Source organism: Xyrauchen texanus, chromosome 40 (genome assembly GCF_025860055.1).
Source record: "Xyrauchen texanus isolate HMW12.3.18 chromosome 40, RBS_HiC_50CHRs, whole genome shotgun sequence".
Classification (NCBI taxonomy): Eukaryota; Metazoa; Chordata; class Actinopteri; order Cypriniformes; family Catostomidae; genus Xyrauchen; species Xyrauchen texanus.
This window is the reverse complement of record NC_068315.1, coordinates 495353-516642: the sequence shown is the minus strand read 5'-3', so window position 1 is coordinate 516642 and position 21290 is coordinate 495353. Positions and strand designations below refer to the sequence as shown.

Here is a 21290-nt window from a genome sequence, read left to right as displayed (position 1 = left end):
TTTTACCCTCCCCTAGTCAGAATATTATAACTTATCCTAAAGAAATTTGGTGTTAATTAAATTAACTTTTGTTTAGTGTGGTTCCACATTGCACATTTAAGTAAACAATTCTATATATCCAACGTAAACATCAAATGCAATTAAGTCATTATGTTATATATTCATTCATTGCAATGGATGTGGGTAAACGTAAACGTAAATGTCAGTCATCACTGAAGACCAAATTTGACCCAGGAAAAACCCTTCTTGAGTACAGTGTTGAATATCAACACAACAGTATACTTTGGATTGTCAAACTCAAAGCACTTTAATATGACTAATGTCATTTTGCAGCCTGATATGAGTAACAAGTCCATCCAGAACACTGCCTGCCACATAATGACAGATAGAGAGTTATATAACTCTACATTTCTGTAACTGCTGACATGAAATAAATAAATAACCCTGAGTTATTAATCATAAGCAGCATCTCTGAATGCAGATAGCGTCATTAATACACATCTCAATCCGCTCTCACTGACAGGAGATAGTCCGGTGACCTTCAGCTGGAATCCTTTTAACAAACCCAGACCTGCTGGTGTAGACCAGGTTTACAGACCCAGCTGAAAGCTTCACCAGCATGCAATTCCCATGATGGTCTAGGCTGGTTTATAGGTGCTGGTCTTGCTGGTGGAAGCCCTCCTGGGCCATTTAAAAAAAGAATGAACTGATAAATTATCAATCTATTAATTTGAAAATACAAACTTGAATAAATAAGTCCGTTTACGAATGGACATTTAAATGCGTTTATTAAATTTGTTTAAAAATGTCATTATATTTAACAATAAAATTGCGCATTAATAAATCACATTAATTTCGTGTTTTAAATGTCATTAAATGTAGCACTAAATGAGTACATTAATGAGTCTTTTCAATGCTGTTATTAAATTGCATTTTAAAAAGGTATTTAACAATTTATTTATTTTTTTTATGTATTTTCTCCCCAATTTGTAACGCCCAATTCCCAGTGTGCTCGTGGTGGCGTAGTGACTCGCCTCAATCCGGGTGGCGGAGGACAAATCTCAGTTGCGTCTGAGACTGTCAATCCGCGCATCTTATCACGTGACTTTTTGAGCACGTTACCGTGGAGACGTAGCACGTGTGGAGGCTTCACGCTATTCTCCGCGGCATCCACGCACAACTCACCACATGCCCCACCGAGAGCGAGAACCACATTATAGTGACCACGAGGAGGTTACCCCATGTGACTCTACCCTCCCTACCAACCGGGCCAATTTGGTTGCTAAGGAGACCTGACTGGAGTCACTCAGCACGCCCTGGATTCAAACTCACGACTTCAGGTGTGATAGTCAGCGTCAATACTCACTGAGACACTCAGACCCTCCCTAGCAACCGGGCCAATTTGGTTGCCAAGGAGACCTGATTGGAGTCACTCAGCACACCCTGGATTCAAACTCACGACTCCAGGTGTGATAGTCAGTGTCAATACTCGCTGAGATACCAGACCCTGCCTAGCAACCGGTCCAATTTGGTTGCCAAGGAGACCTGATTGGAGTCACTCAGCACGCCCTGGATTCAAACTCACGACTCCAGGTGTGATAGTCAGCGTCAATACTCGCTGAGATACCCAGACTCTCCCTAGCAACCGGGCCATTTTGGTTGCTATGGAGACCTGACTGGAGTCACTCAGCAGGCCCTGGATTCAAACTCACGACTCCAGGTGTGATAGTCAGCGTCAATACTCGCTGAGATACCCAGACTCTCCCTAGCAACCGGGCCAATTTGGTTGCTAAGGAGACCTGACTGGAGTCACTCAGCACGTCCTGGATTCAAACTCACGATTTTAGAGATTTTAAACATGCATTAAATAAAACCCAATGCAAATACTCATTTCCCCAATGCTGATCAAGCACATTTTGGGCGGAGTAACGTTTGCATATGTGGCTTGAACAGCCAGATGCATTTACACGACCGACTTTTGTCTGGCATGTGTCACAAATCACCTCGAGGGGTATGGATACATAGCTATCCGCAAAAACACGGGGAGTGACCAAGTGTAAATACCACCTTAGATCTGACCTAAGACAGACAGACAATCAGACGTTTTAAAAAGTTGGTGTTGGGATAGAGATTTGAAAGAACAGCCGAGTTTGTACAGTAACAATATTCTGGCTTTCTCCAGCCCACATAAAAATAACTGTATCTTGGGTTTGAAGGGTCCACTTCACTTTTCTCGATGGGAATGAAGCCAGTCGACCCAAACAAGCTACTCGAACACCATCTTACTCACAAAACCACCTACAAACATGTTAACACACAGGGAGAAGCCGATGAAGGGTCTCACTCACCCACACAGATCAATAGTGATGAAACATCAGCACTCTTCACAAGAGTCCACATACGGTCTCATCCTGAAGGGAAACACGTCTGTGCTTTTCCGTCCTCTCCAGCTGAATCGAACCACTCGAGCAGTTACCGACCTAAAGCTTTGACCGGGGAGAACCTCCGTGATCCGGTGCAACCGGACTTCAGCGAAACACTTGGCGAATCCATCTTTCCAGAAGCCTTCGGTCTAAATATAACTTAAGCAACATCACTCTCACAATCTCACTGTTGTTTTGAATATCAGCACATCTGTGATTGCCTGCGACCTCGAGCCAGTTTGAATTTTATTCACTATAAACAAGTAACTTACTGTTCAGACATAATGGAGTCCTGAGTTTGAATCCAGGGCGTGCTGAGTGACTCCAGCCAGGTCTCCTTAGCAACCACATTGGCCCGGTTGCTAGGGAGGGTAGAGTCACATGGGGTAACCTCCTCGTGGTCACTATAATGTGGTTCTCGCTCTCGGTGGGGCGTGTGGTGAGTTGTGCGTGGATGCCGCGGAGAATAGCGTGAAGCCTCCACACGCGCTACGTCTCCACGGTAACATGCTCAACAAGTTACGTGATAAGATGTGCGGATTGACGGTCTCGGAAACGTTTCAACTCGGGTGAAAAAGCAAGATGGCGTACGAAAATACACGTCGCTTGGAGGAAAGCGAGCAAGGAAGTTGGACTACCTGGTAAATTCTGAAAATATGAACCAAGTCGTAGAATCCGTCCTCCTGTCCTTTTCCCGAAGAGAAGGGGGAATACTCGCGCGAACGCGAGTTTAACCGCAAATTTATAATCCAGCGGTCAAACTCGCACAAGCAATGCGAGGCGAAAGTTTATTTGCGTTGTATGTGAACGCACCATAAGTCCTTGTGTTGGCAGAGGACAAGTCTCAGTTGCCTCCGCGTCTGAGACCGTCAATCCACGCATTTTATCACGTGACTTGAGCGTGTTACCGTGGAGACGTAGCGCGTGTGGAGGCTTCACGCTATTCTCCACGGCATCCACGCACAACTCACCACACGCCCCACCGAGAGCGAGAACCACATTATAGTGACCACGAGGAGGTTACCCCATGTGACTCTACCCTCCCTAGCAACCGGGACAATTTGGTTGCTAAGGAGACCTAAGGAGCCCCCCAGTCAGTATAGAGTTAACCTGCTTGATTGCCATTTAAACCCATCTTCTGCGTAAGACTGTCGACTGAACGGGTCTTTATGTTTACAGGTGATTCAGACAATGACGAATTGCACTTACCTTCCTGTACACCAGCATGTTTGGAGACTCATCGGTCACACCATTGGTGCTCTGACCACACATGTTCGGCTGTGCCATAGTTCAACCCGAAGAACGGCCAGAGCCGCTGCGGACAGATACTCCTGAAGATAGACAGAGCAGGTGTGACATAACGTTGTCATGATTAAAGGGACAGTACACCCAATAATCTCATCATGTACTTCCCCTCATGATATCTCAGGTGTATGACTTACTTTCTTCAGCAGAACACGATTAAGGAAATATAGAGAAATATCTCAACTCAGAAGGTCCTTATAATGCAAGTGGATGGTGACCAGACATTTGAAGCTCCAAAAATCACAGACAGTCAGTATAAACATCATCCATACGACTCCAGTGGTTAAATTAATGTCTTCTCAAGCATCACAGACACTTTTGATGCAAAAAAGATCAATATTTAAGCACTTTTTTAACTATAACGCACCACTTCCAGTCAGCAGCATAGTTAAAAAAGTGCTTAAATATTGATCTTTTTTGCATCAAACGTGATTGTGTTGCATTAGAAGACATTAATTTAACTGCTGGAGTCGTATGGATGATGTTTATACTGACTGTCTGTGCTTTTTGGAGCTTCAAATGTCTGGTCACCATCCACTTGCATTATAAGGACCTTCTTAGCTGAGATATTTCTTCAAACATGTTTTGCTGAAGAAAGAAACCAGCATGGACACAAAGATTAAATATCAACAAACGAGATTAAACTAGCTATTTAAAGATTTCTCATCATCACCTCAGACAACAGTTTTGGTCAAAGACTGTTAACAGTGTGAGCTGCTTTATTGGGTGTATAGTATGGAGTTACATTTGTGCCACAATTCATCAGGCAAACAATTATATTATGAGCGCACAAAACATGTTCTGCGTGCACAAGATGATATTTTGAGCGTGCAAAATGTTTTGTGCACTCAAAATATCAGCTCTTGTGTTCAAAATAACTTTGTGCACTCAATATCATCTTGTGTGTGCAGACACTTTTTTTGCACTCAGAATAACATTTTGCATGTGCACAATAAATTTTTGTGCACTCAATTTCATCTTGCACATGCAGAGAAGTTTTTGTGCGCTCAAAATGTCATCTTGTGTGTGCAAAAAAAATAACATTTTATGCACTAAATTTCATCTTGCATTTGCAAAAAGAAAATTTTTTGGCACTCAAAACATCACCTTGAGTGTACAAAATAACATATTATGCACTCAATTTCATCTAGCATGTGCAGAACCTTTTTTTTGCACTCAAAATATCATCTTGCATGTGCAAAAAAAACATTTTATGCACTCATTTTCATCTTGCATGAGCAGGACCTTTTTTTTGCACTCAAAATATCATCTTGCATGTGCAAAAAAAAACATTTTATGCACTCAATTTCATCTTGCATGAGCAGAAAAAAAATATTTGCACTAAAAATATCATCTTGCATGTGCAAAATAACGTTTTGTGCGCCCAATTTCATCTTGCATGTGCCAAATAAAAATTTTTGCACTCAAAATTTCATCTTGCATGAGCAGAAAAAAAATATTTGCACTAAAAATATCATCTTGCAGGTGCAAAATAACGTTTTGCGCGCCCAATTTCATCTTGCATGAGCAGAATTGTGGCACATATATAACTCCATATTATAGCTACTGTGTGTTAAGTGCATAATGTGGATATTGCACGTATTGTATACATTGTGTATATTGTGTCCAATATCTGTCACTACAGTACTGCACTGTCACCCACCATTACACTTACTACAATAAAGTGATGAGATTTGCTGTTGACATCATAACAGCGAGGAATAAAGCACAAAATCACATGAATGAACGCCATCTGTCAACACAACCTACTTACACTGAAGCGCTCACAAAACCACAATATAGACACAAAAACGCTTCAACATGAGCGATGCTTGACGAGGCTGAGATGTTTGATGAAGGTCGTCGTTCTGCTGAAATGAAGATGTTTTGGTGAATCACGCGTCGAATAAAAACACACATTTACCTCAGACTGTCTCACGCGCTGGACGCTTCCTCGCGCAGGGCGGTTTGTCAGCTGGCAGTGGCGCTGGAAGGGCAGTTATTCATTGGAAAGCATGAACATTTGCCCCTCGGTGTGAACACTATCGCTTTCCTCTCCTTCAGCGAGAAGCGGCGGCGCGCACATCTCACAACTAGCGCGTGAGCGCGCACGGATCCGCGGCCAATCACACGCGCGCTCCTGCTGTCCGTCTCAAGAGTCCGGTGATGATTCTAGAGGTCATTCAGGTCAATTTCCTATAGGGGAGATCGGGGCTAGTTGTGCCAGTGTCTATATCTCAAAAACCACACGTTTGTTGTAGGGTACAAACAACGAGGCTAAGGCACACCTTAAAGGGACAGTCCACCCAAAAATTAAAATTCTCTCATTATTTACTCACCCTCACGCCATCCCAGATGTGTTTGACTTTCTTTCTTCTGCTGAACATTAATTAAGATTTTTAGAAGAATATCTCATCTCTGTAGGTTCATACAATACAAGTGAATGGTGACCAGAACTTTTAAGCTCCAAAAATCACATAAAGGCAGCATAAAAGTAATCCACAAGACTCCAGTGGTTTAATCCATGTCTTCTGAAGCGATATGATTAGTTTAGGTGAGAAAGAGGTCAATATTAAATTCTTTTTTTAATTATAAATCTCAACTTTCCCTTTCACTTCCACATTCTTCTTATTTTGCGCATTCTTAGTTCATATCGCCATCTACAGGGTAGGGAGGATAATTTATAGTAAAAAAGGACTGAAATATTGATCTCACCCATACCTATCATATCACTTCTGAAGACATGGATTAAACCACTGGATTACATTTATGCTGCCTTTATGTGATTTCTGGTCACCATTCACTTGCATTGTATGGAGCTATATATTCTTATATATATTCTAAATATTCTTCTAAAAATCTTAATTAGTGTTCAGCAGAAGAAAGAAAGTCAAACACATCTGGGATGGCATGAGGTTGAGTAAATGATGAGAGAATTTTCATTTTTGGGTGTACTGTCCCTTTAAGAATTTTTTATTTTATTTTCTGGTCAAAATAAATGTATCAAGATCGGGAACAAATTGATTTCTTTTCTGTTGAATACTGATGAAGCAACATCATTTGTGTGAAAATAAATAAAAACAAAATGTTGTTTTGAAGAAAATGTAGCTTTTAAAAAAAAAGTTGACGAGGGGGGCCTTTTACCCCACAATTCGGCCCCCTGGGCATTTGTAGCGACATAGTGTAGATATACAGTTGGGGCAAAATTTGTCAACTATTGCATATAATTTTTAGACAGCAAGAACACTTCAAAGGATTTATTAACAACAGAAAATGTCAGTAAACTGAACTGGCGAAGGCTGGTGATCCCAGCATCGACTGCAGCAGCAGGAGGCGAAGAACGAGTCTTAGTGGAGGTAGTCCAAGGTCCTGGATATTGTGGGAGAAGATCAGAATATCGCCAAGATAAACAAGCACAAAACGATCAACCATGACCCACTCACCAGGCCTTCCAGAGCGTGATAACACATGCAACCTTCATCATGTCAGAGGCAAACATAGAGGGCTGAAGGGTGAAGAACAGTGAACATTGTGACAGAAAGGCGCTAACGGATCCCACCTCACCTGAGAATGGAGCTGGAGGGAGTATGCGAGCCTCTGGGCACCAAGGGGCATGGGGCACCGTCGAAGCCAATGGGGGTGTTTCTTGAGAGTGACCAGGATCGAGAGATAGGCGGAGTTGTTGAACCACCGCGGTGAGTCTCAAATGCCCAGTTAGAAGTGGAATCCTCCACTGGCAATTCGTGGGCAGTGAGGACAGGCAACCAACAGATACACGAGACAGCACTAACTAGATGAAGAGAGAAAGGTTAGCCACTTGACAGCACAAACTGGATGTTAACCAAACTTCCTGACACACGGGCAGAGATGAGGAATTTGTGAGCAGCGAGGACAGGCGTACAGCAAACTGGAAGGTAACCACACTTCCCGACACGCGGTCGGAGACGAGGAATCCTCCACTGGCGATTTGTGGGCAGTAAGGACAGGCGTACAGCAAACTGGAAGGTAACCAAACTTCCCGACACACGGGCAGAGACGAGGAATCATCCACTGGCGATTTGTGGGCAGTAAGGACAGGCGTACAGCAAACTGGAAGGTAACCACACTTCCTGACACACTGGCAGAGACGAGGAATCCTCCACTGGCGATTTGTGGGCAGCGAGGACAGGCGTACAACAAACTGGAAGGTAACCAAACTTCCCGACACACTGGCAGAGACGAGGAATCCTCCACTGGCGATTCGTGGGCAGCGAGGACAGGCGTACAGCAAACTGGAAGGTAACCACACTTCCCAACACGCGGCCGGAGACGAGGAATCCTCCACTGGCGATTCGTGGGCAGCGAGGACAGGCGTACAGCAAACTGGAAGGTAACCAAACTTCCCGACACGCAGGCAGAGACGAGGAATCATCCACTGTCGATTCGTGGGCAGCGAGGACAGGCGTACAGCAAACTGGAAGGTAACCACACTTCCCGACACACGGGCAGAGACGAGGAATCATCCACTGGCGATTCGTGAGCAGTGAGGACAGGCGTACAGCAAACTGGAAGGTAACCACACTTCCCGACACACGGGCAGAGACGAGGAATCATCCACTGGCGATTCGTGAGCAGTGAGGACAGGCGTACAGCAAACTGGAAGGTAACCACACTTCCCGACACACGGGCAGAGACGAGGAATCATCCACTGGCGATTCGTGAGCAGTGAGGACAGGCGTACAGCAAACTGGAAGGTAACCACACTTCCCGACACACGGGCAGAGACGAGGAATCCTCCACTGGCGATTCGTGAGCAGTGAGGACAGGCGTACAGCAAACTGGAAGGTAACCAAACTTCCCGACACACGGGCAGAGACGAGGAATCATCCACTGGCGATTCGTGAGCAGTGAGGACAGGCAACCAACAGATACACGAGACAGCACTAACTAGATGAAGAGAGAAAGGTTAGCCACTTGACAGCACAAACTGGATGTTAACCAAACTTCCTGACACACGGGCAGAGATGAGGAATTTGTGAGCAGCGAGGACAGGCGTACAGCAAACTGGAAGGTAACCACACTTCCTGACACACTGGCAGAGATGAGGAATCATCCACTGGCGATTCGTGGGCAGTAAGGACAGGCGTACAGCAAACTGGAAGGTAACCACACTTCCTGACACACTGGCAGAGACGAGGAATCCTCCACTGGCGATTTGTGGGCAGCGAGGACAGGCGTACAGCAAACTGGAAGGTAACCACACTTCCTGACACACTGGCAGAGATGAGGAATCCTCCACTGGCGATTCGTGGGCAGCGAGGACAGGCGTACAGCAAACTGGAAGGTAACCAAACTTCCCGACACGCGGGCAGAGACGAGGAATCCTCCATTGGCGATTCGTGAGCAGTGAGGACAGGCGTACAGCAAACTGGAAGGTAACCACACTTCCCGACACACGGGCAGAGACGAGGAATCCTCCACTGGCGATTCGTGGGCAGTGAGGACAGGCAACCAACAGATACACGAGACAGCACTAACTAGATGAAGAGAGAAAGGTTAGCCACTTGACGGCACAAACTGGATGTTAACCAAACTTCCTGACACACGGGCAGAGATGAGGAATTCGTGGGCAGTAAGGACGGGTGTACAGCAAACTGGAAGGTAACCAAACTTCCCGACACACTGGCAGAGACGAGGAATCCTCCACTGGCGATTTGTGGGCAGCGAGGACAGGCGTACAGAAAACTGGAAGGTAACCACACTTCCCACACACTGGCAGAGACGAGGAATCCTCCACTGGCGATTTGTGGGCAGCGAGGACAGGCGTACAGCAAACTGGAAGGTAACCACACTTCCCGACACGCGGGCAGAGACGAGGAATCCTCCACTGGCGATTCGTGGGCAGCGAGGACAGGCGTACAGCAAACTGGAAGGTAACCAAACTTCCCGACACGCAGGCAGAGACGAGGAATCATCCACTGGCGATTCGTGGGCAGCGAGGACAGGCGTACAGCAAACTGGAAGGTAACCACACTTCCCGACACGCGGGCAGAGACGAGGAATCCTCCACTGGCGATTCGTGGGCAGCGAGGACAGACGTACAGCAAACTGGAAGGTAACCAAACTTCCCGACACGCAGGCAGAGACGAGGAATCCTCCACTGGCGATTCGTGGGCAGTAAGGACAGGTGTACAGCAAACTGGAAGGTAACCAAACTTCCCGACACGCAGGCAGAGACGAGGAATCATCCACTGGCGATTCGTGGGCAGCGAGGACAGGCGTACAGCAAACTGGAAGGTAACCACACTTCCCGACACACGGGCAGAGATGAGGAATTTGTGAGCAGCGAGGACAGGCGTACAGCAAACTGGAAGGTAACCAAACTTCCCGACACACGGGCAGAGATGAGGAATTTGTGAGCAGCGAGGACAGGCGTACAGCAAACTGGAAGGTAACCACACTTCCCGACACACGGGCAGAGATGAGGAATTTGTGAGCAGCGAGGACAGGCGTACAGCAAACTGGAAGGTAACCAAACTTCCCGACACGCGGGCAGAGACAGGCAACCAACAGATACATGAGACAACACTAACTAGATGAAGAGAGAAAGGTTAGCCACTTGACGGCACAAACAATAATCTAGCGAACACAGTGAGGGCACACAAGTATTAAGTAGGGAGTGCAATCTGAGTGGAACAGCTGTAGCTAGCACGTTAATCAGTAGCATGATCAGCGCCTCTCCGGGATCAATCAATGTTCCCATGGAAACATCTACCTACAGTAAGAAAGACACTGGCTGAGTGAGATGATACGTAGATCGATAATGTTCTAAAGAATAAACTTTAAAAGCCTGTCTATGATTATAAGTGTTCATTTCAGCTTCACTCACAGACCACAGGAAATGATCCAGACTCTTAGAAGAGCACCAGAAACACAGTAATATACAGCTGCGGTGACATTTCCAGCCTCTCAGGTAACATTCATTATTAGTTTTATGTAATACATGGCAGAATCTCATTAGCAGAAGTCAGTCGATATCTGTCTGTGATGCTTTGCTTGTGCAGGTTCCATCGGTTCAGTCCAAAGAGCAGAATGTAATTACATTAGTGACTGGAGAAGGAAAATCAATGACAGGTATGATATGATAGTTATCATTAAATATTTACAGTGGAGAGCAGGTCAGTGGCCATGCCCTTTACTCCAGTGAATACTTCTCAGAATGGGTTTCTCATTAAATAAGTCAATATATCTATAAATACATTTCCCCTATAGTGGGGCACGTTCTCACACTATTTGGGGTAAGTTGTCACATGGGTATACCTGTCATTAAACAGCCTACAACAGGTCTTTTACATTTACATTTACGCATTTGGCAGATGCTTTTACCCAAAGTGACTTAAAGTGCACTTATTACAGGGACAATCCCCCCGGAACAACCTGGAGTTAAGTGTCTTACTCAAGGACACAATGGTGGTGGCTGTGGGGATCAAACCAGCAACCTTCTGATTACCAATGTATTATACAGAGCACTTATTACAGGGACAATCCCCCCGGAGCAACCTGGAGTTAAGTGTCTTACTCAAGGACACAATGGTGGTGACTGTGGTGATCTAACCAGCAACCTCCTGATTACAGTTCTACATTTACATTTACATTTATGCATTTGGCAGGGACAGGGACAATTACCCCGGAGCAACCTGGAGTTAAGTGTCTTACTCAAGGACACAATGGTGGTGTCTGTGTGGATCAAACCAGCAACCTTCTGAGTACCAATGTATTATACAGAGCACTTATTACAGGGACAGTCCCCCCGGAGCAACCTGGAGTTAAGTGTCTTACTCAAGGACACAATGGTGGTGTCTGTGTGGATCAAACCAGCAACCTCCTGATTACCAGATATGTGCTTTAACCCACTACACCACCACCACTCTTTTAGCACAATTTAAACAGTAACACGATTATGAAGCATAAAACTATTAATGAAAAGCTCAAACTTGAAAGGGGAACATTAATACAGTATATCCAGTGTTGGGGAGCAGTTACTAAATGTAGCGATGCTGTAACATAACATATATATATTTATATCTTCATATTTTTCAGTAGTAGCACAGAAATTTTTGCAATATTGTCAATTATTTGCGCTCGTATGGACGGTTCATGTTCACAGAAATGATTTACTGATTCACTTGAGCCCTTTGGAGCCTTAAAAGGACTTTCCTTAATTATGCTAAACTCGGTTAATTGCTGCGGTTTAGAACTATATTTCGATTAAATTTATATATATATATATAAATTGGGTTTTCTTGTTTATTATATCAAGAATACATTTAAGTTCAGTTCATTGTTGTCACGCTATTTTTTAACCCTTATGAACATTAACCATGATTTTACTATAGTAACATTGTAGCAACCAAATTTTATTTGTGTTTATTTCGGATTTACTACAAATACGTACCATTTTCGCAAGGAATGCCTCCCTAATTAAATATATCTAGTTATATTGATTAAAATATTTAAATAATATGTTTGTGTTGTTATATATGTAAAACAAATGTGTTGTTGTCAACAGTTTTGAAACAGAAACGATTATTAATAAATTATATATAACTTTAAATTGTTATAAATGATAACATATAAAAAACACATGACAACTTGCCCACACATTTACAGTAAAATACGCTTGTCTTAATGTATGCATTGGAGGTCAGAAATCACAAATATTTTATTTATATATAATATAATCCTCTGCTTGGATTATGTCTCAAAACCATATAGTTGCTTACAGTAGATTCAGCCATTGTGACAACTTACCCCATAGTCTCTCACTCTTTCTTTCTCTCTCTCTCTCTCTATATATACACTATATTGTATACAGTATGTATGTCAATACACACACATCCTAATCAGGTAGGTCACATACAGTAATGTTATCTCATTGCACACTAATAAAAAGCAAACATTATCATGCACAGACAGCGAGATCCCGACCCTGCAGAGATGCCATATGTCACACCTCACGTCTCCTGCACAAACACCTGCGTCGCTAGGCAACCACACACCCCTGTGAACACTCACCTCCGTCATCTTCTGCAGGAGCATTTCTCCTATTGTGACCATATGTCACCGCGACTCCTGCTGGTCCAGTGTGAATCAATATGAACGGCCCTAACACTGAGCCCTGAGGCACACCAGGAATCAACTCATACAGGCTTTCAGTAATGACATGAGCATCAGGAAACAGAAGAGCGGGTGAAATGCCAGCATTTGACTTCAGGAAGACCAGCTGGTGGTGTTCCCTCTGTAGGGATCATCTGGAGTGATGTCATCCAGGCATTCTGCTTTAATAAAGACCTTATGGACAGACGGGTGAATCTCACAAAACCCGCCAAGAACATCTATCGGTCATATTTCACCCCAAAAATCAACCGTTAAAAAAGTTACATCTACTGTATAATGAAAATGAAGCCTATTTTTAGGACCACTAATACGTTAATTTCTTAGCTAACACTGACACATTCAAATTAATTACAAAAATCAGACCGGTTGACAATGGTTTATAGTTATATAATCAAGTGATGAGCAACCAAACGTATGCAACCATCCATGAAAGAAATATCAGAGAAAATTAGAAACATAAAAGTAGGTAAGAACAGGAGGATGACAGATAAGTTGCTGTGAATTTGTAAATGTTGTCATTCACACTGAAATGTTGGTATCATCATATAACACACAGGAACATTATTTTACATATTAAATGTTCAGTTTATACAGAAGGTTATAACACTTAGTTTGAAGTATTTCAACTCATTTTTTAACCACTCCACAGATTTCATATTAGCACACTATAGTTTTGGCGAGTCGTTTAGGACGTCTACTTTGTGCATGATATGAGTAATTTTTCCATCAATGGTTTACAGACTGATTCTGTCACTTTTAATTGACTATAACACAATTCCAGTGGGTCAGAAGTTTACATACACTAAGTTAACTGTGCCTTTAAGCAGCTTGGAACATTCCAGAACATGATGTCAAACCTTTAGCCAATTAGCTTCTGATAGGAGGTGTGCTGAATTAGAGGTGTACCTGTGGATGTATTTTAAAGCCTTCAAACTCTGTGCCTCTTTGCTTGACATCATGGGAAAATCTAAAGGAATCAGCCAAGACCTCATAAAAACAATTGTGGACCTCCACGAGTCTGGTTCATCCTTGGGAGCAATTTCCAAACTCCTGAAGGCGCCACGTTCATCTGTACAAACAATAGTACACAAGTATAAACACCATGTGACCACACAGTCATCACACCACTCAGGAAGGAGACGCATTCTGTCTCCTAGAGATGAACGTAGTTTGTGTGAAAAGTGCAAATCAATCCCAGAACAACAGCAAAGGACCTTGTGAAGATGCTGGAGGAAACAGGTGGACGAGTATCTAGATCCACAGCAAAACCAGTCCTATATGGACATCACCTGAAAGGTGCTCAGCAAGGAAGAAGCCGCTGCTCCAAAACCACCATAAACAAGCCAGAATACAGTTTGCAAGTGCACATGGGGACAAAGATCTGACTTTTGGGGAAATGTCCTCTGGTCTGATGAAACACATATTGAACTGTTTGGCCATAATGATCATCGTTATGAGGCTTGAAAGCTGAAGAACAGCATCCCAACTGTGAAGCATGGGGGTGCAGCATCATGTTGTGGGGGTGCTGCAGGAGGGACGGGTGCACTTCACTAAATAGATGCATTAAATGATGTGGATATATTGAAGCAACATCTCAAGACATCAGACAGGAAGTTAAAGCTCGGTCACAAATGGGTCTTCCAAATGGACACTGACCCCAAGCACACCTCCAGAGTTGTGGCTTAAGGACACAAAGTCAAGCTGCTGGAGCGGCATCACAAAGTCCTGACCTCAATCCGATTGAACATTTGTGGACAGACCTGATAAAGTGTGTGTGAGCAATGGGACTTGACAAACCGGACTCAGTTACAGCAGTTCTGTCTGGAGGAACAGGACACAATTCCAGCTTATTGGGAGAAGCTTGTGGAAGGAAACCCAAAACATTTGACCCAAGTTAAACTATTTAAAGTCAATGATGCCACCAAATAATAACAAAGTGTGTGTAAACCTAACCTACCTTATTCTGACATTTCACATTCTTTAAAGTAGTGATCCAAAACATGGTCAACTTTTAATGTCCCATTTAAGAGTCCGATACTGTTGAACTGTTCAGCACTTTCAAAAGGAACTTTTCTGATCAATCATTGAAAGAGTGACGACAGAAGACACTTCAGACATTGAGTGAATTTATCAAGGACACAAAGGGACGACGCTGCATGTCAACAAACGTGTGTTTTATTGTATCCAGGAGTGCTGTGGTGTGTTTACAGTCTATTTGGGTCCCAGCATGTCCTGCGGTCGCACCCACTGCTCGAACTGCTCCTCAGTCAGGTAACCCAGCTTGATGGCTGTCGCTTTAAGAGTCGAGCCCTCTTTATGCGCCGTCTTTGCAATAGTGGCGGCTTTATCATAACCTGCAGACGAGAAGACATCAGAGACGTCTGACTGATAATAGCCAGATTTTTAGATATTTATATTGGAAAACAAGCTTAAAAAGACCATTTAAAAGCATATTTTGTTGCCGTGTGTAATGGGGCGAAGACTCTCTCACCTCTCTTTAATCCATCTTTAACTCACAAAAACACAAACTCGCTCTTATTAATAAAGCTGAGTATTGACAATGTTCTTTACGATAAAAAACACACAGTGACACTTGTGATACTGTGATTCAATAAGTCACAAATCATCACGTTATAATCTAGCTGCATTAAGTGTGTGCGCTCGAGGGACGAGGGTCCCGTGACAGAGTGTGCATCAGCCGGTGCAGCTTCAATCTCTCCCCCTTAGATCGGGACATTCACACGACTCACAGAAGAGGCGCTGACCGCACAGAGAAATGTGTCGTTAATAATAAAATAAAAACAGTTTGTAGCTAAATAGATGACCTGCATCCGTATTATTTGAACTTTAATAAAAGATGTAACGCATTAAATATAACTGCATTAAAGATGTAACGCATTAAATGTGACCGCATTAAAGATATAACGCATTAAATGTTACCGCATTAAATATAACTGCATTAAAGATGTAACGCGTTAAATATAACTGCATTAAAGATTTAACGCATTAAATATAACCGCATTAAAGATGCAACACATTAAATATAACCGCATTAAAGATGTACCGCATTAAATGTAACCGCATTAAATATAACTGCATTAAAGATGTACCGCATTAAATGTAACCGCATTAAATATAACTGCATTAAAGATGTACCGCATTAAATGTAACCGCATTAAATATAACTGCATTAAAGATGTACCGCATTAAATGTAACCGCATTAAAATGCAACGCAATAAATATAACCGCATTAACGATGTAACGCATTAAATGTAACCACATTAAAGATGTAACGCATTAAATGTAACCGCATTAACGATGTAAGGCATTAAATGTAACCGTATTAAAGATGTGATGCATTAAATATAACCGCATTAAAGATGTAACGCATTAAATGTAACCGCTATTAACGATGGAACGCATTAAATGTAACCGTATTAAAGATGTGACGCATTAAATGTAACCGCATTAAATGTAACCGTATTAAAGATGTGACGCATTAAATGTAACCGCATTAAAGATGTAACGCATTAAATGTAACCGTATTAAAGATGTGACGCATTATAACCGCATTAACGATGTGACGCATTAAATGTAACCGTATTAAATATGTGACGCATTAAATGTAACCGTATTAAAGATGTGACGCATTAAATATAACCACATTAAAGATGTAACGCGTTAAATCTAACCGCATTAAAGATGTAACGCGTTAAATATAACCGCATTAAAGATGCAACGTATTAAATATAACCGCATTAAAGATGTAACGCGTTAAATATAACCGCATTAAAGATGTAACGCGTTAAATCTAACCGCATTAAAGATGTAACGCATTAAATCTAACCGCATTAAAGATGTAACGCGTTAAATATAACGGCATTAAAGATGTAACGCGTTAAATATAACCGCAATAAAGCTGTAACGCGTTAAATATAACCGCAATAAAGCTGTAACGCGTTAAATATAACCGCATTAAAGATGTAACGCGTTAAATATAACCGCATTAAAGATGCAACGCGTTAAATATAACCACATTAAAGATGTAACGCGTTAAATATAACCGCATTAAAGATGTAACGCTTAACCGCATTAAAGATGTAACGCGTTAAATATAACCGCATTAATGATGTAACGCATTAAATATAACCGCATTAAAGATGTAACACGTTAAATATAACCGCATTAAAGATGCAACGTATTAAATATAACCGCATTAAAGATGCAACGCATTAAATGTAACCGCATTAAAGATGTAACGCATTAACGATGTAACGCATTAAATGTAACCGTATTAAAGATGTGACGCATTAAATATAACCGCATTAAAGATGTAACGCATTAAATGTAACCGCATTAATGATGTAACGCATTAAATGTAACCGTATTAAAGATGTGACGCATTAAATATAACCGCATTAACGATGTAACGCATTAAATGTAACCGCATTAAAGATGTAACGCATTAAATGTAACCGCATTAAAGATGTGACGCATTAAATGTAACCGTATTAAAGATGTGACGCATTAAATATAACCGCATTAAAGATGCAACGCGTTAAATCTAACCACATTAAAGATGTAACGCGTTAAATCTAACCACATTAAAGATGTAACGCGTTAAATCTAACCGCATTAAAGATGTGACGTATTAAATATAACCGCATTAAAGATGCAACGTATTAAATATAACCGCATTAAAGACGTAACGCATTAAATATAACCGCATTAAAGACGTGATGCATTAAATATAACCGCATTAAAGATGCGATGCATTAAATATAACCGCATTAAAGATGCAACGTATTAAATATAACCGCATTAAAGATGCGACGCATTAAATATAACCGCATTAAAGATGCAACGCGTTAAATATAACCGCATTAAAGATGTAACGCGTTAAATATAACCGCAATAAAGATGCAACGCGTTAAATATAACCGCATTAAAGATGTAACGCGTTAAATATAACCGCATTAAAGATGTAACGCGTTAAATATAACCGCATTAAAGATGCAACGCGTTAAATATAACCGCATTAAAGATGTAACGCGTTAAATATAACCGCATTAAAGATGCAACGCATTAAATATAACCGCATTAAAGATGTAACGCGTTAAATATAACCGCATTAAAGATGTAACGCTTAACCGCATTAAAGATGTAACGCGTTAAATATAACCACATTAATGATGTAACGCATTAAATATAACCGCATTAAAGATGTAACACGTTAAATATAACCGCATTAAAGATGCAACGTATTAAATATAACCGCATTAAAGATGCAACGCATTAAATATAACCGCATTAACGATGTAACGCATTAAATGTAACCGCATTAAAGATGTAACGCATTAACGATGTAACGCATTAAATGTAACCGTATTAAAGATGTGACGCATTAAATATAACCGCATTAAAGATGTAACGCATTAAATGTAACCGCATTAATGATGTAACGCATTAAATGTAACCGTATTAAAGATGTGACGCATTAAATATAACCGCATTAACGATGTAACACATTAAATGTAACCGCATTAAAGATGTAACGCATTAAATGTAACCGCATTAAAGATGTGACGCATTAAATGTAACCGTATTAAAGATGTGACGCATTAAATATAACCGCATTAAAGATGCAACGCATTAAATCTAACCGCATTAAAGATGTAACGCGTTAAATCTAACCACATTAAAGATGTAACGCGTTAAATCTAACCGCATTAAAGATGCGACGCATTAAATATAACCGCATTAAAGATGCAACGTATTAAATATAACCGCATTAAAGACGTAACGCATTAAATATAACCGCATTAAAGATGTAACGCATTAAATATAACCGCATTAAAGATGTGATGCATTAAATATAACCGCATTAAAGATGCAACGTATTAAATATAACCGCATTAAAGATGCGACGCATTAAATATAACCGCATTAAAGATGCAACGTATTAAATATAACCGCATTAAAGACGTAACGCATTAAATATAACCGCATTAAAGACGTAACGCATTAAATATAACCGCATTAAAGATGTGACGCATTAAATATAATCGCATTAAAGACGTAACGCATTAAATATAACCGCATTAAAGATGCGACGCACCCAGATTGAGGCGAGTCACTACACCACCACAAGGACTTGGAGCACATCGGGAATTGGGCGTTACAAATTGGGGAGAAATTTTTTTTACATAAATTGTATATGATATATTGAGTACGGTTAGCTAACCGTGCCGAGAATGTCCGGTCCAAGAATGGTTTATAATCGTGCTGTGCCGAATCGTGCTCCAGTGGAAATGCTAGAAATGTTCATCTCCATGGTGGAAAAGCAGCATATGTTTTATTGTATGTTAAAGAGCAGCTTGAACATTCAACACACACAGCTATATGAGGTTACAGCGCCCTCTGCTGTCTGTTACCTATATGAGGATTGAGCGCGGTGACCAACATCAGCGATTCATTCATCAGTTTGCTGATTCTCTCCGTGTTCGCTTCAATTCCAACAACACAGTTATTAGAGAAGGACACGGAGGCGTCGCCCAGCAGCCGGGCAGAGTGCAAAACATTCTTAATCTGCCGGAGAAACACAAATAATGTTCAAATCATGAAACCAGCTAACGCTGGATAACAAATAATAATAATAAAATAGTCACAATATATTTGCATTCATTTTGTTTGCAATATAAAACGAAGCAATTTCACGACAGTTTTAATGTTTGTTTATGTGATAAATGAAGAAAACATGTTGTTTATTATGGAGTATTGTTATAAATGATTAAATACTGATCTAAAGTGATTCACCACTAAAGCAAAAGTGCATCATAAACACAATCACTCACAATCATTGGCTTGAAAACGTTGAGTTCAAAGTGTCCATTACTTCCTCCGATAGTCACGGCCACATGATTCCCCATCACCTGAGCGGCCACCATAGTTATAGCCTCACACTGCGTGGGGTTCACCTTACCTGACACACACACACACACACACACACACACACACACACACACACACACACACACTTTATTAAACTTATATACACATAATACAAATATACATACACACAGCTTTGGACATTACTCACACATACTCCCAAAAGAATGGAAAAGATTGGGAGATAATCCCTGAATTGAAGGGGTGGCAGAAGCCCCATGTGGGCAATGACACAAGGGGTTACTGTCTTTACAGTCCCGACTGAAAACTGAACATCCCAAAGTACACCAGAATGATGCATTTAACTTTCAAATGTACACAATTGTCTTACGGGGCGCAAACCCCCTGAACCCCTCGAGAGAGTCTGACGTCCACCACAGTCTCACTAAATACTGCAGAAACACTGTCAGTGCTGTAGACTTATAACACATTTATTACTACATTTATAACAGTTTCTTAAACAGACAGACAGACAGACAAAAGAGTAGACAGACAGACAGACAAAAGAGTAGACAGACAGACAGACAGACAAAAGAGTAGACAGACAGACAGACAGACAGACAAAAGACTAGACAGACAGACAGACAGACAAAAGAGTAGACAGACAGACAAAAGAGTAGACAGACAGACAGACAGACAGACAAAAGAGTAGACAGACAGACAGACAGACAGACAAAAGAGTAGACAGACAGACAGACAGACAGACAAAAGAGTAGACAGACAGACAGACAGACAGACAAAAGAGTAGACAGACAGACAGACAGACAAAAGAGTAGACAGACAGACAGACAAAAGAGTAGACAGACAGACAGACAGACAGATGAGAAGACAGACAGACAGACAAAAGAGAAGACAGACAGACAGACAGACAAAAGAGTAGACAGACAAAAGAGTAGACAAACAGACAGACAAAAGAGTAGACAGACAGACAAAAGAGAAGACAGACAGACAGACAGATGAGAAGACAGACAGACAGACAGACAAAAGAGTAGACAGACAGACAGACAAAAGAGTAGACAGACAGACAAAAGAGAAGACAGACAGACAGAAGAGTACATAGACAGACAGACAGACAGACAGACAGAAGAGTACATAGACAGACAGACAGACAGAAGAGTACATAGACAGACAGACAGACAGAAGAGTACATAGACAGACAAAAGAGTAGACAGACAGACAGACAAAAGAGTAGACAGACAGACAGACAGACAAAAGAGCAGACAGACAGACAGACAGACAGACAAAAGACTAGACAGATAGACAGACAGACAGACAGACAAAAGAGTAGACAGACAGACAGACAGACAGACAAAAGAGTAGACAGACAGACAGACAGACAGACAAAAGAGTAGACAGACAGACAGACAGACAAAAGACTAGACAGACAGACAGACAAAAGAGTAGACAGACAGACAGACAGACAAAAGAGTAGACAGACAGACAGACAGACAGACAGA

The 21290-nt window shown here is 41.7% G+C and overlaps 2 protein-coding genes across 3 annotated transcripts in view; both read right to left on the bottom strand.

Moving 5' to 3' along the window:
• rgs7b (regulator of G protein signaling 7b) overlaps positions 1–5861 on the bottom strand; it is an 81995-nt gene extending 76134 nt beyond the window's left edge. For both annotated transcript variants that reach the window (XM_052112857.1, XM_052112856.1), the window contains exons 1-2: positions 5653–5861; positions 3633–3754 (exon numbers count right to left, since the gene is read on the bottom strand). In XM_052112857.1, the coding sequence (XP_051968817.1) occupies positions 3633–3710 (78 nt within the window). In that variant the 5' untranslated portion in view covers positions 3711–3754; positions 5653–5861. The remainder of the gene's footprint in view (positions 1–3632; positions 3755–5652) is intronic.
• Positions 5862–12456: 6595 nt separating this feature from the next.
• Positions 12457–21290, bottom strand: part of LOC127633626 (fumarate hydratase, mitochondrial-like) — a 15808-nt gene continuing 6974 nt past the window's right edge. The window contains exons 8-10 of the mRNA XM_052112855.1: positions 19740–19867; positions 19320–19473; positions 12457–15238 (exon numbers count right to left, since the gene is read on the bottom strand). Coding sequence (XP_051968815.1) covers positions 15096–15238; positions 19320–19473; positions 19740–19867 — 425 coding nt within the window. The 3' untranslated portion in view covers positions 12457–15095. The remainder of the gene's footprint in view (positions 15239–19319; positions 19474–19739; positions 19868–21290) is intronic.